Source organism: Heterodontus francisci, chromosome 43 (genome assembly GCF_036365525.1).
Source record: "Heterodontus francisci isolate sHetFra1 chromosome 43, sHetFra1.hap1, whole genome shotgun sequence".
Classification (NCBI taxonomy): domain Eukaryota; kingdom Metazoa; phylum Chordata; class Chondrichthyes; order Heterodontiformes; family Heterodontidae; genus Heterodontus; species Heterodontus francisci.
The window spans coordinates 28,549,250-28,571,969 of record NC_090413.1 but is presented as its reverse complement, the minus strand read 5'-3'; the positions used below and the strand labels follow the sequence as shown (position 1 = coordinate 28,571,969).

The window sequence follows — 22,720 nt, the reverse complement described above, 5'->3', positions numbered from 1 at the left end:
ACCCATTTCTAATTAAAAATCTGTCCATCTCCTCCTTAAATTTTACTTCACAGTAGAGCAGGATGTTCTCCCAGTATCCTGGCCAACATTCCTCCCTTCACCACTACCATCAAAAACATAATCTCATTGTTGTTTGTGGAATCTTTCTGTGTACAATATGGCCATCACATATAGCTAATTAATAAAAGTTGCCCCATTTCAAAAAGCAAGTGATAACGTGAAGCATTTTGAGATGTTTTAAGGTGACGAGACACCGAACTTGCCCCAAAGGCATAGCCAATGTTTTATTGTCTTCAATCAGTTTTCCATTAGAGGGTCTCATTGATGTGAGGATCAGGGAATGATAGAACGGGCATTCTCACACGTCTAGGCAGAGGTATCAGAACTGATTTTAGAGAAGCCAGAGGGAGTTTAGGGCCTCTGTTCTCACTTGGCTGCACAGAACACCCTTGAATGGGTTCACCCTGAGAGAGCCCTGTGTTTCCCAAAGCAAATACAAATGAGAAAAATGAAAGTTTGTGTTCTTCAGATATCCCTTTCCTTTGCAGAGAGTGAAAAGCAGAGCTCTGGAGGATGTGGTTATATTAAACGTTGATTCAAACACCCTGGAGACACCATTCAATGACCTGGATAAGCTGCCACCAGATGTGGTGAGTTCACGGCGGCAAATCAATTCGGCACATCCCTGGTAAAACCTAGAGTCGCTCAACCTTCCAACAGGAAGATGGTACATTATTGTGCTTGAAGCAAAATACCGTCAGTGGTGATCACAGCCACTGACCATTCGCTCCACCCCCACCCACCTGTCCAGACAATCCTGGGACACAGCAGACACTGGGATTGGGCTGAGGCCTGGAAAATGTTTAGGGTCCAAAATGCCTCGGTCTAAATTCCGACGTTGGCAATTGCGTTGGGAATTTTTCTATTGGGGGGATGGAAACGTCTAGCTCATAAAAACTGCCAGCTCTTTGCTTGAGCTTGGTGTTCACTTCTCCAACTCACACTTCCAACACCTCCCCTTCCCAATGGCTGAATGTGTGCCACTGTGATACTGAACCATTCATTGGGAAGGCCCCACGTATAACAACTATAGGGCAGTGGCGGGATTGCTACAATGCACTTCACCATTCCCAGAAGGGAAGTGGTGTAAGGACCAGTATGCAGTACAGGGGGTACGCAGTGTAGAGAGCGGTGAAATGAATGGTACGCGATGCGGGGAGTGGGATGTGTGATGAGTGGTTTGTGGTATGGGGAGAGTGTTAGGTGTTGTGCACAGGAACGGGTTTGGGCAGCAATACGTGGAACAGTTCAGGGACCAGAGTGAGGTGCAGTGCTCTGCAGGGAACGTTGTGGAGAATAGTGCAGAACAGCATGGATAACGGGAGGTGAAATTACTTCAAAAGCTACAGAATTGGTTGGAGGAGGTGGGGGTATAAATTTGAAGTTGTGACGGCTACCCCTCAGTGATTTTTGTCCTTTCATCATCTGCTTGGCATCTTGTTCCCTTTATTACAGGTGTCCATTTTGAAGATGAAGTTGAAGAAGCAGTCAGCAGTAACCGGTGACGTGGTGGCACGGGCCTTTCTCAGGGCACAGGCAGCAATCTTTGGAAGCTACCAGGATGCCCTTAAATTTAACTCTGTGAGTTTCCAGGGTCATTCAGGGTCAAGTCCATCTCCTCCACCTGCACCAGGGTCTAACTACACACTTGGGCCAGAATTTCACATCCCCCCCCCAGAGGAGTGGGCAGGTGGCAGGGTGGGGGGCCATAAAATTGAGAAGGTGGGGGAGGGTGCCATTCCCAACGCCTTCCTACCCCTGCTGCAATTTTATTAGGGATTGCGGCAGCAAGAAATGGCCCACCTGCCGCTGGCCAATCAAGGCCCTTGAGTGGCCAATTAACTGCCACTTAAGGGTCTCCTCCCCCGCCTCTGGTATTTTACCAGTGGCTGGTGGGCGCCTCAAGCCCCCAGAGGCCTGGTGGGGGTACCCTCCTGATTGGGCCCCGCCGAAGCCCCAATTGCCTGCACTGAAATAAAGTGCACCCACACGCCCCCCGCAACTGACCACCCCCCTTGCCTCGCTGGGGCCCAGCTGATTGTCCCCAGTGAGGCTCCAAAAACATACCTTTCTTCTGGGGCCGGTGTCCCTCTTGCTGCTGAAGCTGAGTGCAGTCCCAGCAGTGGCCACCACTTCAGGTGGCTGCTGCTGGGACTGAGAGCTGCCAGCCCCCTGATTAGTCGGCAGCTCTTGGAGGCGGGACTTCCTGCCTCAGTGGGGTGGAAGTCCCGCCCATGTCCAGTTAAGGGCCTGGGCCCACGTAAAATCATGTCATGGCTTCCAGGCCCGGTAGAGGCGGGCTCGCCCTAACATTTTGGCCGGTGGGCGGGGCCTCCCACCCAACATTAAATTCTGGCCTTGGAGGCCCAACATTCAATATGAAGGGTTCTCTCCCATACTCACGCACGATTGGAAGCACCAATCTTTCCCTTAACTGTTCTTTTCCTTCTGAGGACCCTGAGAACATCTCTGTTGTGGAATGGGGAAGGTAAATCCATACAGTGGGCACTAAGGCTGAAAGTAAGAGAGTGAATAGTAAGAGAGACAATGAAGTAAATTAGGATATGGTGATTAGGTGATGCCAAGATTAGCTTTTTAAATGTCTGCAGGTTATGTGAGGAGGGGAAAGCTTTTGGGTGGTGATGAGTTTTGACAAAGAATAAGTCAAAATAAGAGACAGCGCATGAGTTAATTCAGGATCACGGGAGCAGAGTGGGATAGAGCACGTTGAACAGTCATCGGAAGCACAAGAGAAGAAAGCTCAGAGGTTGTTGACCAGAGCCACATTATTAAAATAGAGAGAAAGAAAGGATGTGAGGGTGCGAGAGTGATTGACCGCTCTTTCCTGGATGCTGTTTGAGTGTTAGAACAGCTTCCCAGATATGGGTGCAGTATTCAAAATGGTAGAAATGTAATTATTTTCATTTTAGTTTTTAACACACTGTTAAATTTTAAATTATTTTTTTCGACAGCTTAATGTCAAAGTATCACAGAGCCATCCAAACCGCCGCAGCACAGTTAGCTGATCCCACTTAGAACAACAATTGTGATGCTTTCTACATCAGGCGGAGTTCCTGCTCCTGATCATTACCCTGCTGTGTGAGCACTGGATCAGGGCAGGATGGCCCTGAGGTGTAATAATGAGTACTAAAACATTACTGACGGGCTCAGGCATATCCAGACAGGGCAAGATCACGGGGTCTTCTTTACACAGTTATTGTGATCTGGAATGCACTGCTTGAGATGGCAGAGGAAGCAGATCCAATAGTAACTTTCAAAGGCGACTGGATAAATAATTAAAAAGGAAAATTTAGCAGGGCTCTGGAGATAAAACAGGGGAGTGGGACTAAGTGGGGGCAAGGGATCAAATTTGGGAAGATATGGTAAATCAAGGAGTAGAGACAAGGCAAGAGAGAAAGGTATTAATATGGGAAATGATAAACTGTGACAGAAAGGGACAGAATATACAAATCTAAGAGTAAATCAACAGATAAGGCTAGAGGTTACAAAAATAATAAAAGGACAAAACTAAAGGCTCCGTATCTGAATGCACTTAGCATTCAAAACAAAACAGATGAACTGAGAGCGCAAATAGAAATAAATATGTACGATCTGATAACCATTACAGAGACATGGCTGCAGGATGACATAGATTGGGATCTGAATATTGAAGGGTACATAGCATTTAGGAAGGACAGGAAGCTAGGAAAAGATGGAGGGATAGCTCTGTTAATTAATGATGGTATTAGCGCAATAAAGGGGGATGACTTAAGTTCAGGAAATCGGGATGTCGAAACAGTTTGGGTAGAGATGAGAAATCATAAAGGCAAGAAGTCACTTGTGGGGAGTGGTGTACAGGCCACCTCACATTAACCACACTGTAGGACTGAGTATAAAGGAAGAAATAATGGCATCTTGTCAGAAAGGTACAGTGATAATTATGGGGGATTCTAACCTACATATAGACTGGAAAAATCAGATGGGCAGAGGTAGCCTAGATGAGGAGTACATAGAATATTTTCAGGATAATTTCTTGGAATAGTATGTTCTGGAGTCAACCAGAGAGCAGGCTATACTAGACCTGGTATTGTGCAACGAGATAGGATTAATTAATGACCTCATAGTTAAGGTGCCCCTAGGTAGCAGCGATCATAATATGATTGAATTTTACATTCAGTTTGAGGGAGAGAGAGTGGGTCCAAGACTATTATTTTAAACTTAAATAAGGGCAATTATGAGGGCATGAAAGCAGAGCTAGTGAAAGTGAACCGGCAAATTAGGTTAAGGGATAGGTCAATAGAGATGCAGTGGCAGACATTTAAGGGGATATTTCAAAATACACAGAATAGATATATTTCAACAAGAAAGAAAAATTTCAAGGGTTGCACTCGCCATCCGTGGTTAACTAAGACTGTTAAAGATCGTATCAAACTTAAAGAAAAAGCCTACAATTGCACAAAGATGGGTGGCAGGTCTTGAGATTGGACAGAATATAAAAAACAGCAAAGAATGACTAAAAGATTGATAAGGAAGGAAAAATTACAGTACGAGAGAAAGCTAGCTAGAAATATAAAGACAGATCATAAAATGAAAAGAGTTAACAAAGTGAGCATTGGTCCTATAGAAAGTGAGTCTGGGAAATTAATAATGAATAATATGGAGATGGCAGATGAACAGGTATTTTGCATCGGTCTTCACTTTTGAGGATACAAGTAACATCCCAGTATTAGCTGTAAGTCAGGAAATGGAAGGAAGGGAGGAACGCAAGAAAATTACAATCACCAGGGAAGTGGTATTGAACAAATTGTTGGAGCAGCGGGCTGACAAGTCCCCGGGTCCTGATGGACCTCATCCTAGGGTCTTAAAAGAAGCGGCTAGTGAGACAGTTGATGCGTTAGTTTTAATTTTCCAAAATTCCCTAGATTCAGGGAAGGTTCCGTTAGATTGGAAAATAGTGAATGTAACTCCTTTATTCAAAAAGGGAGGGAAACAGGAAGCAGGAAACTATAGGCCAGTTAGTTTAACATCTGTCATGGGAAAATGTTAGAAGCTATTATTAAAGACGTTATAGCAGGGCATTTAGAAAAATTCAAGGTAATCAGGCAGAGTCAACATGGTTTTGTGAAAGGGAAATCATGGTTAATCAATTTATTAGAATTCTTTGAGGGAGTTACCTATGCTGTGGATAAAGGGGAACCAGTGGATGTATTGTACTTAGTTTTCCAGAAGGCATTTGATAAGATGCCACATCAAAGGCTATTGCAGAAAATAAAAGCCCGGGTGTAGGGGGTAACATATTGGCATGGATAGAAGATTGGTTAGCTAACAGGAAACAGAGAGTAGGCATAAATGGGTTATTTTCTGGTTGGCACGATGTAACGAGTGGTGTGCCACAGGGATCTGTGCTGGAGCCTCAACTTTTTACAATTTTATATAAATGACTTAGATGAAGGGACTAAAGGTATGGTTGCTAAATTTGCTGATGACACCAAGGTAGGAAAGTAACTTGTGAAGAGGACATAAGGAGGCTACAAAGGGATATAGACAGGTTAAGTCAGTGGGCAAAGACCTGGCAAATGGAGTATAATGTGGGAAAGTGTGAAATTGCCCACTTTGGCAGGAAGAATAAAAAAGAAGCATATTATCTAAATGGTGAGAGATTGCAGAGCTCTGAGATGCAGAGGGATCTCGATGTCCTAGTGCATGAATCGCTAAAACTTAGTATGCAGGTACAGCAAGTAATTAGGAAAGCTAATAGAATGTTATCATTTATCGCAAAGGGAATTGAATACAAAAGTAGGGAGGTTATGCTTCAGCTATACAGGGCATTGGTGAGACCACATCTGGATTACTGTGTACAGTGCTGGTCTCCTTATTTAAGGAAGGATGTAAATGCATTGGAGGCAGTACAGAGAAGGTTTACTAGACTAATACCTGGAATGGGTGGCCTGTCTTACGAGGAAAGATTGGACAGGCTAGGCTTGTATCCACTGGAATTTATAAGAGTAAGAGGCAACTTGATTGAAACATATAAGATCCTGAGGGGTCTTGACAGGGTGGATGTGGAAAGGATGTTTCCCCTTGTGGGAGAATCTAGAACTAGGGGTCACTGTTTAAAAATAAGAGGTCACACATTTAAGACAGAGATGAGGAGAAATTTTTTCTCTCAGAGGGTGGTGAGTCTTTGGAATTCTCTTCTTCAAAAGGTGGTCGAAGCAGAGTCTTTGAATATTTTAAGGCAGAGGTAGATAGATTCTTGATAAGCAAAGGGGGTGGAAGGTTATCGGGGGTCGGTGGAAATGTAATCAGTTTATCCATCAACTTATTGAATGGCAGAGGAGGCTCGAGGGGCCGAGTGGCCTACTCTTGATCCTAATTCGTATGTTTGTATGTTCGTAATTGGATAGATCTTGCAAAGAGCCAGAATAGGCACAATGAGATTAATGGCCTCCTTCTGTGGTACATGATTCTGACTGGCAGCAGCTCAAGGATCCAAAGGAAAAACATGGGAAGAAAAAATAAACTGTTAATGAAATTTGTCTTCCTTTATGTTTAGGACCAACCAGTCACATTTTGTGAGGAGATGTTTTTGAACCACAAACCTACCTCAATGAAGAATTTCCTGCAACACGCAGTGCACCTACAGCTGTTCAAACAGGTGAGACTCGCCTAGAGGTAGCAATGGAGTCTGTGTGTCTGGTATGACTTCAGCTACTTGAGGGGTTTTCCACTGACCTCAGTTTTGCTCTGGCTTCTTGGTTCCATAAACTGTTGAATACCCGTGCAATGTCAAGGACCGATATTCCCAACCCTCTTCTTTCATTCCGCATTCCAAATGAAAAACCTTTAGATGTTTATAGCATAGAAAGCGCCCATTCATCCCATCATGGCTGTTCTAGGTCTTTGCTAGAGCAATCCAAAGCTAAATCCTCTGCTCTGTCTCCCCGTATCCCTGAATCTACTGATGCTTCAAATATTTATCCAGATTTCCCTATATACAGCTGACTTTTCTTCAACCACTCCGTAGCAAACAATTCATGCTACAACAATCCCCGTGGAAAGAAATTTCTCCTAACCCCTCTCCTGACTCTTAATTATAGTTTTAAACTGATGACCCCTCTTTGATGACTCCCCCTCCCACCAGAGGAAATAGTGTTTCCCAATTCACCCTATCGAAAACGCCATTAAATCTCCTCTCGTCCGACTCTGCTCCATTGAAAATAGTTCACATCTGTTTAATTCTTTTTCTGGTTGGATTCAGTTTATAGACAATCGTCTGGAAAAACTTAATGAAGGGAAAGGATTGACGGATATATTCGAGGAGGAAGTCAATCTGGGCGGCTATTCTTCAGGTGAGGGGTGAAGATCCTGTATTTGCTCTCACATAATCCGGCACAGGTACCCAGCTCCTTCCTCCTGCAATGCCCTCCTTCACCGATGAGCATTAACTTTATGTTGTGTGTGTGTCTCTCTCCCTTCTCAGGCTGTTCCAAGTCCTACCAGCTGTGGATGCAAAACTTTAAGGTAAATAAAAACAGCCATTTCTTTTCAGTGATAAAGCTAGATGAAGATTCAGAAGATGTGTTCCAATAAAACCAAGTTTGAATTCTAAAAGCCTGTAGGTTATAGAAGAAAGAGAAAACTGAGAAGGGGACTAGCTCCACAGGTGGGAGAACTCGGGTAGAGTGAGTTGGAGTAAGAGTAAAGCAGTTTGTCCTTATTTCAACATAGTGAGGATGCAGGGAAAAGAAAGGGAGAAGGGAGAGAGAGGGTGCAGTATAGGGAGAGGCTCACAGGGTGAGGCCAGGTTTAGCCCTGTGGGTGAGGGCGCGGTGGTCCCTGGAGGTGAGGGCAGGTTTGTCCCTGGAGGTGAGGGCAGGTTGGGCCATGGGGGAAAAGGGCAGGGTACCTGAGGCTGCTCACTGAACTGAAGACCGGAGGAAGTGGTAAAATTAGAGTGTGAAGGTGAATTGGGGAGGTCTGATGGGGAGGGACATTATGATATTTTGACGATTGACTTTTTCCAGAAAGGTGGCGGAGCCCTGATTCACACGGTGAGAAGCAAAACCAATCCAGCCATGAAGAACATGTATAAATATGTAAGTACAGAGCAACTCATTGGTGTTGTCTTCACTCCATGGGTCAGTGTGACTGCGAGGGCTAGTACCAATGAGCTGTCTAGACAGGCTGACGAGTGAACAAGTATGTTCTCAGATGGGAGCTGTTGATATTGGGAAAGATTACAATCAGTGGGACCGAAATAGCTCACCTGCCCTTTAAATGTTTGCAGTTTTTGTTTTAGAAGTTACCTGTACATTTAACATCTCATGTAGGGACTCACACTTCCTATACAAAATCCTGTTGACACAATTTGTGTCTCTCTTGTGCTTGCTGTCTGCTAACCTTGACCTTACCTATACCTTATGCACTTGCCCCTCCCTATCTCTATAACCCTCCTCCAGCCCTACAACCAACAACTTATATTTATACAGCCCCTTTAATGTAATAAAACGTCCCCAGGTGCTTCACAGGAGCATTATAAAACCAAGACCGTGTCACAAAAGGAGATATTAGGTCAGATTATCAAAAGCTTGCTCAAAGGTTTTAAGGAGTGTCTTAAAAGAGAAAAGTGAGGTGGAGAGGCAGAGAGGTGTAGGGAGGGAATTTCAGAGCTTAGGGCCAAGGCAGCTGAAGGCCTGGCCACCAATGGTGGAGCAATTAAAATCAGGGATGCACAAGAGGCCATAATTAGAGGAACGCAGATATCCTGGAGGCTTGTGGGGCTGGAGGAGGTTGCAGAGATAGGGAGGGGTGAGGCCATGGAGGGATTTGAAAACAAGGATGAGAATTTTAAAATCAAGATGTTGCTTGACTGGAAGCCAGTGTAGGTCCGAGAGCACAGGGGTTATAGGGGAATGGGACTTGGTGAGAGTTAAGACACGAGCAGCAGAGTTTTGGATGACCTCAAGTTTACAGAGAGTAGAACGTGGGAGACCGTCCAGGAGTGAATTGGAATAGTCAAGTCTAGAGGTAACGAAGGCATGAATGAGAGTTTCAGCAGCAAATGAGCTGAGACAGGGACGAAGTCGGGTGATGTTACCGAGGTGGAAATAGGTGATCTTAGTGATGGATCAAATACAAGGTCGGAAGCTCATCTCAGGGTCAAATGTAACACCGAGGTTGTGAACAGACTGGCTTAATCACAGACTGTTGCCAGGGAGAGGGATGGAATTGGTAGTTAGAGAATGGAGTTTGGAGTGGGGACTGAAAACAATGGCTTCAGTTTCCCCAATATTTAATTGGAGGATATTTCTGCTCATTACTGTACTGGATGTCAGATAAACAATCTGATAATTTAACAACAGTGGAGGAGTCGAGAGAAGTGGTGGTGAGGTCGAGCTGAATGTCATCAGCATACATGAAAACTAATGCTGTGCTTTCAGATGATGTCACCGAGGAGCAGCTTGTAGATCAGAAATAGGAAGGGGCCAAGGATAGATCTCCTCCACTCTGGCTGGTTGTGCATCCCTGATTTTAATTGCTCACCATTGGCAGCAGTGTCTTCAGCTGCCTGGGCCCTAAAGCTTGGGAATTCCCTCCCTAAATCTTTCTGCCCCTTTAAGATGCTCCTTAAAAGCTCCCTCTTTGACCAGCCTTTTGGCCGCCTGTCCTATTATCCCATGTGGCTCAGTGTCAAGTTTTGTTTGCTAATGTCCATGTGAAGCACCATGGGACATTTACTATTTTTTTAAAATTCATTCATGGGATGTGGGCATCACTGGCCAGGAATGCATTTATTGTCCATCCCTAACTGCCCTTGAGAAGGTGGTGGTGAGCTACCTTCTTGAACCGCTGCAGTCCATGTGGGGTAGGGACACCCACAGTGCTGTTAGGAAGGAAGTTCCAGGATTTTGACCCAGCGACAGTGAAAGAACGGCGATATAGTTCCAAGTCAGGATGGTGTGTGACTTGGATGGGAACTTGCAGGTGGTGATGTTCCCATGCATCTGCTTCTCTTGTCCTTCTTGTTGGTAGAGGTCATGGATTTGGAAGGTGCTGTCTAAGGAGCCTCAGTTGTATCTAACTGCTATGAAGTCAATAAAAAGGAATGAAACCGGACGGACCACCCAGCATTGACCTAGGCAACGGAAACGACAACGGCAAACCCAGCCCTGTCGACCCTGCAAAGTCCTCCTAACTAACATCTGGGGGCTTGTGCCAAAGTTGGGAGAGCTGTCCCACAGACTAGTCAAGCAACAGCCTGACATAGTCATACTCACGGAATCATACCTTACAGACAATGTCCCAGACACTGCCATCACCATCCCCAGGTATGTCTTGTCCCACCGGCAGGACAGACCCACCAGAGGTGGTGGCACAGTGGTATACAGCAGGGAGGGAGTTGCCCTGGGAGTCCTCAACATCGACTCCGGACCCCATGAAGTCTCATGGCATCAGGTCAAACATGGGCAAGGTAACCTCCTACTGATTACCACCTACCGCCCTCCCTCAGCTGATGACTCAGTACTCCTCCATGTTGAACACCACTTGGAGGAAGCACTGAGGGTGGCAAGGGCACAAAATGTACTCTGGGTGGGGGACTTCAATGTCCATCACCAAGAGTGGCTCGGTAGCACCACTACTGACCGAGCTGGCCGAGTCCTAAAGGACATAGCTGCTAGACTGGGTCTGCGGCAGGTGGTGGGGGAACCAACACGAGGGAAAAACATACTTGACCTCGTCCTCACCAATCTGCCTGCCGCAGATGCTTCTGTCCATGACAGTATTGGTAGAAGTGACCACCGCACAGTCCTTGTGGAGACGAAATCCCGCCTTCACATTGAGGATACCATCCATCGTGTTGTGTGGCACTATCACCGTGTGAAATGGGATAGATTTCAAACAGATCTAGCAATGCAAAACTGGGCATCCATGAGGCGCTGTGGGCCATCAGCAGCAGCAGAATTGTACTCAACAACAATCTGTGACCTCATGGCCCGGCATATCCCCCACTCTACCATTACCATCAAGCCTGGAGACCAACTTTGGTTCAATGAAGAGTGCAGGAGAGCATGCGAGGAGCAGCACCAGGCATACCTCAAAATTAGGTGTCAACCTGGTGAAGCTACAACCCAGGACTACTTGCATGCCAAACTGCGTAAGCAGCATGCAATACACTGAGCTAAGCGATCCCATAACCAACAAATCAGATCTAAGCTCTGCAGTCCTGCCACATCCAGCTGTGAATGGTGGTGGACAATTAAACAACTAACTGGAGGAGGTAGCTCCACAAATATCCCCATCCTCAATGATGGGGAAGCCCAGCACATCAGTGCGAAAGATAAGGCTGAAGCATTTGCAACAATCTTCAGCCAGAAGTGCCAAGTTGATGATCCATCTCGGCCTCCTCCTGAAGACCCCAGCATCACAGATGCCAGACTTCAGCCAATTCGATTCACTTCGCGTGATATCAAGAAACGACTGAAGGCACTGGATACTGCAAAAGCTATGGGCCCTGACAATATTCTGGCAATAGTACTGAAGACCTGTGCTCCAGAACTTGCCGAGCCCCTAGCCAAGCTGTTCCAGCACAGCTACAACACTGGCATCTACCCTGCAATGTGGAAAATTGCCCAGGTATATCCTGTACACAAAAAGCAGGACAAGTCCAACCTGGCCAATTACCGTCCCATCAGTCTACTCTCAATCATCAGTAAAGTGATGGAAGGTGTCATCAACAGTGCCATCAAGCGGCACTTGCTGAGTAATAACCTGCTCAGTGATGCTCAGTTTGGGTTCCGCCAGGGCCACTCAGCTCCTGACCTCATTACAACCTTGGTTCAAACATGGACAAAAGAGCTGAACTCAAGAGGTGAGAGTGACTGCCCTTGACATCAAGGCAGCATCTGACCGAATATGGCATCAAGGAGCCCTAGCAAAACTGGAGTCAATGGGAATCAGAGGGAAAACCCTCCACTGGTTGGAGTCATACCTAGCGCAAAGGAAGATGGTTGTGGTTGTTGGAGGTCAATCATCTGAGCTCCAGGACATCACTGCAGGAGTTCCTCAGGGTAGTGTCCTCGGCCCAACCATCTTCAGCTGCTTCATCAATGACCTTCCTTCAATCATAAGGTCAGAAGTGGGGATGTTCGCTGATGATTGCACAATGTTCAGCACCATTCGTGACTCCTCAGATACTGAAGCAGTCTGTGTAGAAATGCAGCAAGAGCTGGACAATATCCAGGCTTGGGCTGATAAGTGGCAAGTAACATTCATGCCACACAAGTGCCAGGCAATTACCATCTCACACAAGAGAGAATCTAACCATCTCCCCTTGACATTCAATGGTATTACCATCGCTGAATCCCCCAATATCAACATCCAAAGGGCTACCATTGACCAGAAACTGAACTGGAGTAGCCATATAAATACCGTAGCTACAAGAGCAGGTCAGAGGCTAGGAATCCTGAGGCGAGTAACTCACGTCCTGACTCCCCAGTGCCTGTCCACCATCTACAAGCCACAAGTCAGGAGTGTGATGGAATACTCTCCATTTGCCTGGATGGGTGCAGCTCCAACAACACTCAAGAAGCTCGACACCATCCAGGACAAAGCAGTCCTCTTGATTGGCACCCCATCTACAAACATTCACTCCCTCCACCACCGACGCACAGTTGTAGCAGTGTGTACCATCTACAAGATGCACTGCAGCAATGCACCAAGGCTCCTCAGACAGCACCTTCCAAACCAACGACCTCTACCAACTAGAAGGACAAGGGCAACATGGGAACACCACCATCTGCAAGTTCCCCTCCAAGTCACACACCATCCTGACTTGGAACTATATCACCGTTCCTTCACTGGGTCAAAATCCTGGAACTCCTTTCTTCACAGCACTGTGGGTATACCTACCCCAAATGGACTGCAGCGGTTCAAGAAGGCAGCTCACCACCACCTCCTCAAGGGCAATTAGGGATGGGCAATAAATGCTGGCCTGGCCAGTGACGCCCACATCCCATGAATGAATTTAAAAAAAATCAAGCGGGCTGCTTTGTCCTGGATGGTTAGCACCGCAGCTTCACAGCTCCAGCGACCCGGGTTCAGTTCTGGGTATTGCCTGTGTGGAGTTTGCAAGTTCTCCCTGTGACCGCGTGGGTTTCCGCCGGGTGCTCCAGTTTCCTCTCACAGCCAAAGACTTGCAGGTTGCTGGGTAAATTGGCCATTGTAAATTGCCCCTAGTGTAGGTAGGTGGTAGGAGAACGGTGGGGATATGGTTGGGAATATGGGATTAATGTAGGATTAGTATAAATGGGTGGTTGTTGGTCGGCACAGACTCAGTGGGCCGAAGGGTCTGGTTCAGTGCTGTATCTATAAATAAATAAATAAAAATAAACAAGCCCCCCAGATGTCAGTAAGGAGGACTCTGCAGGGTCGACAGGGCTGGGTTTGCTGTTGTCGTTTCCGGTGCCTGGGTCGATGCCGGGTGGTCCGACTAGTTTCATTCCTTTTTATTGACTTCGTAGCGGTTAGGTACAACTGAGTGGCTTGCTAGGCCATTTCAGAGGGCATGTAAGAGTTAACCACATTGCTGTGGGTCTGGAGTCACATGTAGGCCAGATCAGGTAAGGACAGCAGATTTCCTTCTCTAAAGGACATTAGTGAATCAAAGGTGATACATAAATGCAAGTTGTTAAAGACTCTGTGGGTCTGATACAGCACCAGGGGCAGGGATAAAGGAGTGGGGGGGGGGGGGGGGGGGGTGTCAATGGTGATGGGTTTGGAGATGCAGGAATACTCATTTGGTTTGATTATCTTTCACTTCCAGGCTAAAGGTCAAGCTAAGTTGGGCCTGAAGGGAATGAAAAATCGATTGAAGCACAAGGTACTAACTACTTCATCATTTATCCTTTTCTCCCACTGGTCACAATTAGTTCACAGGAAGACACAGATGAGGAAGGCCATTCGGCCCATCCCATCACAACAGACCTTTACCATCCCCCATCACCTCCCACCAGCCACCCCCCCCCCCACTCCCAAATCACAGCAGTTAACAAATTCTTAAATGATTCCAGATTCTCTTCCAGAATATCATCTCTCTTGTGACTCTGTTCCTTTGTCCTAAGCTCGCATTTTACTTGGAATTTGATTTTCAGATGTACCTTTCTACACCCATTATGATCTTAAAAAATATTGCAGAAATTACAGCCTTTGACACACTATAATGATACTGATTTTATTTAAATTGCTGCTTGCCCACCGATCGAACCCTCTCCCTCGACCCTAGCCTAATACCTGTATCTTTCTCTCCCATCTCCTGCCATTCTCCCTCCAAGTTCATCTTCTCCCGATAACTCCTGCTCCCTTGACAGAAACCAGCCTGGCTTGGCCTTTCTGCTTGCAGCAGAGTGATGAATGCTGTTTTATTTACAGGACCTGGGCGAGGAGCGAGGAGTTCACCGTGGTGGCTCACTGAGATATGAACCGGTCGGGGCCACCTCCCATCAGAGACGTATGCAGTCGGAGTGTTTACAGAATCGCCTGCCGATCACACAGCACTTTGGTCAGGTAAGGAGGAGCCTTGGCAATGAGGCCCAAAAAAACAGGGCGCCCAATCAGAACGGGCACGAGGCATCTGCACCCGCACTGCTCACTTCCAACCCTACTCCCTACTCCCTAACACAGTAACTGCCAATCCAGTGCCTCACTACCATGCCCTAGAGAGCAAGCTATTAAACTACAGCGGGCATAATCCATCTCGGCCTCCTCTTGAGGTCCCCAGCATCACAGATGCCAGTCTTCAGCCAATTTGATTCACTCCAGGTGATATCAAGAAATGACTGCAGGCACTGGATACTGCAAAGGCTATGGGCCCTAACAACATTCCGGCAATAGTACTGAAGACTTTTGCTTCAGAACTAGCCACAGCCCTAGCCAAGCTGTTTCAGGACAGCTACAACACTGGCATCTACCTGACAATGTGGACAATTGCCCAGGTATGTCCTGTACACAAAAAGCAGGACATGTCCAACCCGGCCAATTACCGCCCTATCAATCTATTCTCGATCATCAGAAAGAGATGGAAGGTGTCATCAACAGTGCTATCAAGCGGCACTTACTTAGCAATAACCTGCTCACTGACGTTCAGTTTGGATTCCACCAGGGCCACTCAGCTCCTGACCTAATCACAGCCTTTTTTCAAACATGGACAAAAGAGCTGAACTCATGATGTGCGAGTGACTGCCCTTGACATCAAGTTAGCATTTGACCAAGTATGTCATCAAAGAGCCCTAGCAAAACTGGAGTCTTTGGGAAACAAGGGAAAACTCTCCGCTGATTCATAGCTAGCGCAAAAGGAAGGTGGTTGTGGTTGTTGGAGGTCAATCATCTCAGTCCCAGGACATCACTGTAGGAGTTCCTCAGGGTAGTGTCCTAGCCCAAACCATCTTTATCAATGACCTTCCCTCAATCATAAGGTCAGAAGTGGGGATGTTAGCTGATGATTGCAAAATGTTAAGCACCATTCACAACTCCACAGATAATGAAGCAGCTCATGTCCAGATGCAGCAAGACCTGGACAATATCCAGGCTTGGGCTGACAGGTGGCAAGTAAAATGCATGCCATACAAGTGCCAGGCAATTACCATCTCACCCAAGAGAGAATATAACCAACTCCCCTTGACGTTCAACGGCATTGCCATCGCTGAATCCCCCACTACCAACATCCTGGGGGGGGTCACCACTGACCAGAAACTGAACTGGACCAGGCACATAAATGCTGTGGCTACAAGAGCAGGTCAGAGGCTGGGAATCCTGCGGCAAGTAACTCACTTCTTGTCTCCCCAAAGCCTGTCCACCATCTACAAGGCACAAGTCAGGAGTGTGATGGAATACTCTCCACTTGCTTCGACGGGTGCAGCTCCAACAACACTCAAGAAGCTCAACACCATCCAGGCAAGTGGAGAGTATGCCATCATATTGTTGACTTGTGTGTTGTGGACGGTGTACAGGCATTGGGAAAACAGGAGGTGAGCTACTCGCCGCAGAATTCCCAGCGTCTGAGCTGCTCTTGTAGCCATACCATTTATGTGGCTGGTCCAGTTCAGAGTCTAGTCAGTGGTAACCCCCAGGATGTTGGTATTGGGGGATTCAGCGATGACCCACTTGATTGGCAGCCCATGCACCCCCTTCAACATTCACACTTCACCACCGACGCACAGTGGCAGCAGTGTGTACCATCTACAAGATGCACTGCAGCAACTCACCAAGGCTCCTCAGACAGCACCTTCCAAACCCGCGACCTCTACCAACTAGAAGGACAAGGGCAGCAAATACATGGGAACACCACCATCTGCAAGTTCCCCTCCAAATCACACACCATCCTGACTTGGAATTATATTGCCGTTCCTTCACTGTCGCTGGGTCAAAATCCTGGAACTCCCTTCCTAACAGCACTGTGGGTGTACCTACCCCACATGGACTGCAGCGGTTCAAGAAGGCAGCTCACCACCACCTTCTCAAGGGCAATTAGGGATGGGCAATAAATGCTGGCCTGGCCAGTGACGCCCACATCTCATGAATGAATTTTTAAAAATCTTGAGTTTGACCCACACTATTCATGAAGGATCGGGGGTGACAATTGGAGGGACACATTGGCTGCTTTCTTGTTCCCCACCCCTTGCTCTGGGTTGTTGGGGGGGTGGTGGTTAGCAGGTTAATGGAGACCCCCTGTTCAGGTTGTTGGGCAGTGGGCTTCCCAACTGAGCCTTAGAGAGACTCGGGAACGGGAGCTGTGCAACTGCTCTGCTGAAACCATGGGAGGTGGTGTCAATATTGAGAAAGGAGAAGCAAACATGGGAGCTGATGTCTAGGAGCGAGGGTCTCCTGGAAGAGCTGAAATCTGTAATACAATGATGCTGTAACAAGATCACGGGTCTCAGATTAATACCATTAAAAACTGTCTCAGCTTTCTGAAACTCAGAACTAAATGCCACTTTATCATTTTAGTTAGTTGAGAGTTTCTACCTGGAGTGACAGAAGGGGGTCAATACGGCTGGGCTGGGAGGTGGGTTAGAAAAAGCGATCAGTTGTGGGGATGTAGTTGGGTACACACAGGAGAAAGCTGCAGCCTATCCTGGTCCTGTTTAATATTTAATGCTGTCACTGTTTCTCCTGCAGTCTCGCCCTCGCCGACCAGCTCGTCGTTACACCAATCCCGATGCAACGCTCCCTGCTGCAACACTCAGGTAACACTTTCAATTGCCAGATACATTCCCACCCCAGTGTGCATGTCAAAGGGGCCCAATCGTGTGATTCCCAGAGAATACCCTCCCTCAGGTTGAGGCTTCATATGGACGTCACCCCTTCCACACACCCAGACCATCTGGGGCACAGTCCCCTCATCCTAACAGCTCCTGAGGTACTAACACCCCTCCACCCCCACCATCACTGTGTGGGGTACTGATCCCTGCACACCACCCCCCCGCCCCCCAGCAATCCTTTCTCATCACCCTGGAGTACAAACCCGCTGAGCAATAAATGAAGCCCCCTCCTTACCCTTACTTGTTCTCACATTTTCTTTGTTTAATCTCACGTGAGATTTTTAAGTCCCCCAGTGTAGGATCTGCCACATTTCCCCAGTCCAGCCATGATGGAAGGGATCAACCTGAGCCTGTTTTGCTGAAAGATATTTGCTGGTCTTGTGCAGATCCACTGGGGGGGAAGCCGGACTTGACAGCTCACTGGACACCATCGATGATGAGTTACTGGACTGCAGCCTCCTGCAGGACGAGGATATGGATCTGCTGGGGGAGATCTTCGATACCCTCAGCACCCAGACAGCACACGAGAAGGGTCTTCTGTATGGAACCCGCAGCCTCGACTTCTACAACTTGGACTCGATGGAAGACATCCACAGGGTGAGAAATCCTTTAACATATATCATTCTGGCTCTGCTCATTGTTACCCAGTCACTCCCTAAACCCAGAAACCAGCTGCAAAGGGTCCTGTCCACGGACTCCTGATATATTTTTCATGTAGCACTCCCCCTCTCTGAGTCGGACTGGTGTGGTTTCAAACCTCATCCAGCGGCTTGAACACAAAATCCAGGCTGACACTGTCAGAGATGCTGTCTTTTGCATGGGATATTAATCAAGGCCCCATCTGCCCCCTCAGGTGGACAGGAAAGATCCCAAAGTAAGGGAGCTGGCCAACATTTATCCCTCCACCATTACCCAAACAGATTAATTGCCTCTTTTGAAAATATATTCATACGCTAGATTGGAGCATCACTGGCAAGGCTAGCACTGATCACCCATAATCCAGTCACCCAGAGATGGTCTGTTTGATACAACCTCAGGGGGCCAGTTAAGAATACAGCCATCTATATGCCAGAGCCAGTAAAGACAGCAGGTTTCTTTCTGTAAAGTCAGTTGGGTTTTTAACACAACCCAGCAGCTTCATGCTGACTTTTACTGATACCAGTGTTTTTATATCTAAGTTTTTTTTAAAGTGAATGCAAGTTCTCTGGAGTGACACAGTGGGATTTGAACTCCCGTTCTCTGGTTACTAGTTCTGTAACATAACTACTACATGTGCATATCTCGTGTTTCTCTCATTGCAGTGTGCTGAAAGGCTATCACATTTACTTATGCAGCAACAATCTCTGCAGCTCAAGGTAAAGTCAGTCTGTGAAACACTATGATGGGTGAGATCTGTCAGAACGCACATCCATCTCTGCTTCTGAATTCTATTTCTTTTGTGATAAGATGCACAGCAGACACTATAGCTGATGCTGAAACATGGGGCCAAAGTATCTCACCCTCCTCAGGATTGACATTCCTCATTGTTTTGGGTGGACTTCACATTCAGATTGAGTTAATAAAACTGTTAATTTATCATTCTCGTGTTTGCAGATCAAAGACATCAACCCCAGTGAGGAGAATCTGAACTGCAAGGGCAGGAGGGAGTCTGAGCCAGTCAGACCCAGGATGTGGGGTTTCGATGGTTCTGCCGAGTGTGTGAAGTCCCTCTCAGCTTCCTTGGACGAATCATCAGGCTTATCCTCAGTGTCCAACAGTCAGCCAGACCTCAGAGATTCTGGGAGTCTCTCCAGCAGCAGCCAAGAAGAAAACGTAGCATCTCCCGAGACAGAGACACTGAAACAGAACACTCTGAGCGACAACAAAACGAAGGACCCTGGATCGATGGCAGAATCTTCATCCATGTCACCATCTGGCAAAGTCAGTGAAAAGTGTACAGGGATTCACTGGGATAAAGGATCTTCATTGGCCCAACCCAATGGAATATTGGCTGAAAATGGAGATACTCAATTAGAGGTGAGCGAGATAGGAGATGAAGTCCTACCCGAGAGCTCAAGCTTATCTTTAGAGACCGATGGGCTGAAACCTTCTACAGGTGAAATTAAGCAGCACAAAGGACCAGAAGTAGCAATACATCATGTCAGGAGTGCTGTAACATGCACAGAGAGTAAAACTGACAAGTTAAGCAACACTGAAAAATCTCCTCCACCAACTGCTCCTAAAACATCGACAGTAGGGCCGAGAGCGAGGCTAACAGCCCAGGGTTTTGAAGGCAATGAGGGAATAGATAGTAGTGATACGCAGGGGGAAAGTTCCAGCAGTCAGCAGATGGGGCCTATAGAGCAGGCTTCGAGTACAGAGAACTTGCCACCTTCTCCTGCAGACACCGCCACTAATGAGGCAGCAACTCCTAGTGTGCAGTCTGCGCTCTCCTACTTCAAGGCCCGATCAGAGGAGCTAAAGGCTGACACTGTAAAAGGAAAGGTCCATCAGTCATTCCCCTCGGTTGGTGAGCCTCCAAGTAGAGGCAGCAAAACTGAGTGGAGAGAGGAACAGGGCAATCCGGTAAAGGCCATCTCCGAGCCCATCACCCACACCCCTACTAATGGGAGGCCAGTGAGAGAAATGGCGTCTCCTGCGAGTGAAGAGCAGAAAACTGAATTAGCAACACATTCTGCCAAAGATCCAGACATTACGCCTCCCAGAAAAGTTTCAGAGCTGAAAAAGAGATTTGAATCCTAGCAAATGACTGAATTTACCAATATGTTCAATAGTTGGGGGTGTGTACCTTCCTGACCAAATGTTGAATAAGATAGTATAGATCTTTGCTTTGTGGTCTCAGGTATCCCCCTAATACTGAGCCACACAGTAGTTCCCAGGCATCAGTCACGACGCAATTAGCAAGGTTGGGGGGGGGGGGGGGGGGGGGGTGGTGAGGGAGGAGATTTCAAATTAGGCCAACGTACTCTGAATTTTCTACATGTAAAAACAAAAGTGACATGCAGCAGATGAAGCCAGAGTGGACGTAGACAGGGCCCTCACACAATCGGCTTTGCCAGTGTACAAGTAATATATTTTTAATTGTGTGAAGTGATTTCTTTTGGTTGGAAGAATGAGGAGCGGCAATATAAACTTCATGGTACAATTTTAAAAGAGGATGCAGGAACAGAGACACCTGAGGGTTTACATATACAAATCTTTGAAGGTAGCAGGACAGGCAGAGAAGGCAGTTTAAAAAAAGCATACGGAATCCATTGCTTTATAAATAGAGGTGGAATAGAAAAGCAAGGAAGTTATGCTAAAACTTTATAAAACATTGATTAGGCCCCAGTTGGAGTATTGTGTCCAATTCTAGGCACTGCGCTTTAGGAAGAATGTCAAGGCCTTGGAGAGGGTGCAGAGGAGATTTACTGGAACATACAAATTAGTAACAGGAGTAGGCCACTCGGCCCCTCGAGCCTGCTCCGCCATTCAATAAAATCCTGGCTGATCGGATTGTAACCTCAACTTCACATTCCCGCCAACCCCCAATAACCTTTCACCCCCTTGCTTATCAAGAATCTATCTACCTCTGCCTTAAAAATATTCAAAGACTCTGCTTCCACCGCCTTTTGAGGAAGAGAATTCCAAAGACTCACAACCCTGAGAAAAAATTTCTCATCTCTGTCTTAAAAGGACGACCCCTTATTTTTAAACAGTGACCCCTAGTTCAAAATTCTCCCACAAGGGGAAACATCCTTTCCACATCCACCCTGTCAAGCACCCTCTTACTCTAAACTTCAACAGATACAAGCCTAGCCTGTCCAATCTTTCCTCATAAGATAGCCCGTCCATTCCAGGTATTAGTCTAGTAAACCTTCTCTGAACTGCTGCCAACGCATTTACATCCTTCCTTAAATAAGGAGACCAGTACTGTACACAATACTCCAGATTTGGTCTCACCAATTCCCTGTGTAACTGAAGCATAACCTCCCTACTTTTGTTGTCAATTCCCCTCACAATAAACAATAACATCCTATTCGCTTCCCTAATTACTTGCTGTACCTGCATAATAACCTTATGCGATTCATGCACTAGGACACCAGATCCCTCTGCATCTCAGAGCTCCGCAATCTCTCACTATTTAGATAATATGCTTTTTTATTCTTCCTGCCAAAATGGACAATTTCACACTTTCCCACATTATACTCCATTAGCCAGATCTTTGCCCACTCACCTAACCTATCTATATCCCTTGTAGCCTCATGTCCTCTTCACAATTTATTTTCCTACCTATCTTTGTATCATCAGCAAATTTAGCAATCGTACCCTCGGTCCCTTCATCCAAGTTATTTATATAAATTGTAAAAAGTTGAAGCCCCAGCACAGATTCCTTTCCAGTCTTGACCTGCCACCCATCTTTGCACAATTATATACAGAATAATATCAGGGATGAGGGACTTCAGGGATGTGAAGAGACTGGAGAAGATGAGAGTTATTCTCCTCACATCAGAGAAAGTTGGTCAAAAATGGTCAATATTTCCAATGGCAAGTAGGATCAGTAACCAGAGGATACAGATTTTAGATAACTGGCAAAAGAACGAGAGGGGAGAGGAGATATTTTTACACAGTGAGTTGTTGTGATCTGGAACGTGCTGCCTGTAAGGGCGGTGGAAGCAGATTCAATAGTAACTTTCAGAAGGGAATTGGAGAAATACTTGAAGGGGAAGAAAATTGCAGGCTATGGGGAAAGAGTAGGGGAGTGGGAATAATTGAAAAGCTCTTTCAAAGAGCCAGCACAATGGGCTGAATAGCCTCTCAGTGCTGTATGCTTGTATAATTATAATTGTTAGTGAATGTCAGATGTGTGTGTGTGTGTGCTGCAGTACCAGGCTTTGGCAGCTGAGGGTGATGTTGCTCCAATAATGAGAATGGACAACTTACAGCAACATTCTGATAGGAAATGTTCAATTCGAGGGTGAAATAAAGGAAAAAGACTTGCAGCACCTTTCACAGCTGCATAGTGTCCCAAAGCACTTTACGACAAATAACAACTTCCTGAAGTGTCTTCACTGTTCTACTGTAGGAAACAACAGCCAATTTACACACAGCAAGATCCCACAAACAGCAATGTGAAATGACCAGATAATGATTTTTTTAGTAATTTGATTGAGGGATAAATATTGACCTGGACACCAGGGAGAATGCCTGCTCCTCTTCAAAATAGTGCCATTCAGGCGGGGCCTCGGTTTAACGTCTCATCCCGCCAACAGTGCAGCACTCCCTCAGTGCTGCATTGGTGTCAAATTATCTAAACCATCTATCACTATAACCTCCTCCAGTCCAACAATTTCTACCCCCCC

At 46.6% G+C, this 22,720-nt stretch overlaps 1 protein-coding gene across 2 annotated transcripts in view; it reads left to right on the top strand.

Annotated features, from left to right (window-relative positions):
* Nucleotides 1-20,305, top strand: part of LOC137355780 (DENN domain-containing protein 1B-like) — a 63,596-nt gene extending 43,291 nt beyond the window's left edge. For both annotated transcript variants that reach the window (XM_068021286.1, XM_068021287.1), the window contains 11 exons: nucleotides 549-650; nucleotides 1,516-1,641; nucleotides 6,617-6,718; nucleotides 7,322-7,412; nucleotides 7,544-7,584; nucleotides 8,088-8,159; nucleotides 13,886-13,942; nucleotides 14,491-14,625; nucleotides 17,236-17,303; nucleotides 17,765-17,975; nucleotides 18,972-20,305. In XM_068021286.1, coding sequence (XP_067877387.1) covers nucleotides 549-650; nucleotides 1,516-1,641; nucleotides 6,617-6,718; nucleotides 7,322-7,412; nucleotides 7,544-7,584; nucleotides 8,088-8,159; nucleotides 13,886-13,942; nucleotides 14,491-14,625; nucleotides 17,236-17,303; nucleotides 17,765-17,975; nucleotides 18,972-20,120 — 2,154 coding nt within the window. In that variant the 3' untranslated portion in view covers nucleotides 20,121-20,305. The remainder of the gene's footprint in view (nucleotides 1-548; nucleotides 651-1,515; nucleotides 1,642-6,616; nucleotides 6,719-7,321; nucleotides 7,413-7,543; nucleotides 7,585-8,087; nucleotides 8,160-13,885; nucleotides 13,943-14,490; nucleotides 14,626-17,235; nucleotides 17,304-17,764; nucleotides 17,976-18,971) is intronic.
* The last annotated feature ends 2,415 nt before the right edge of the window (nucleotides 20,306-22,720 follow it).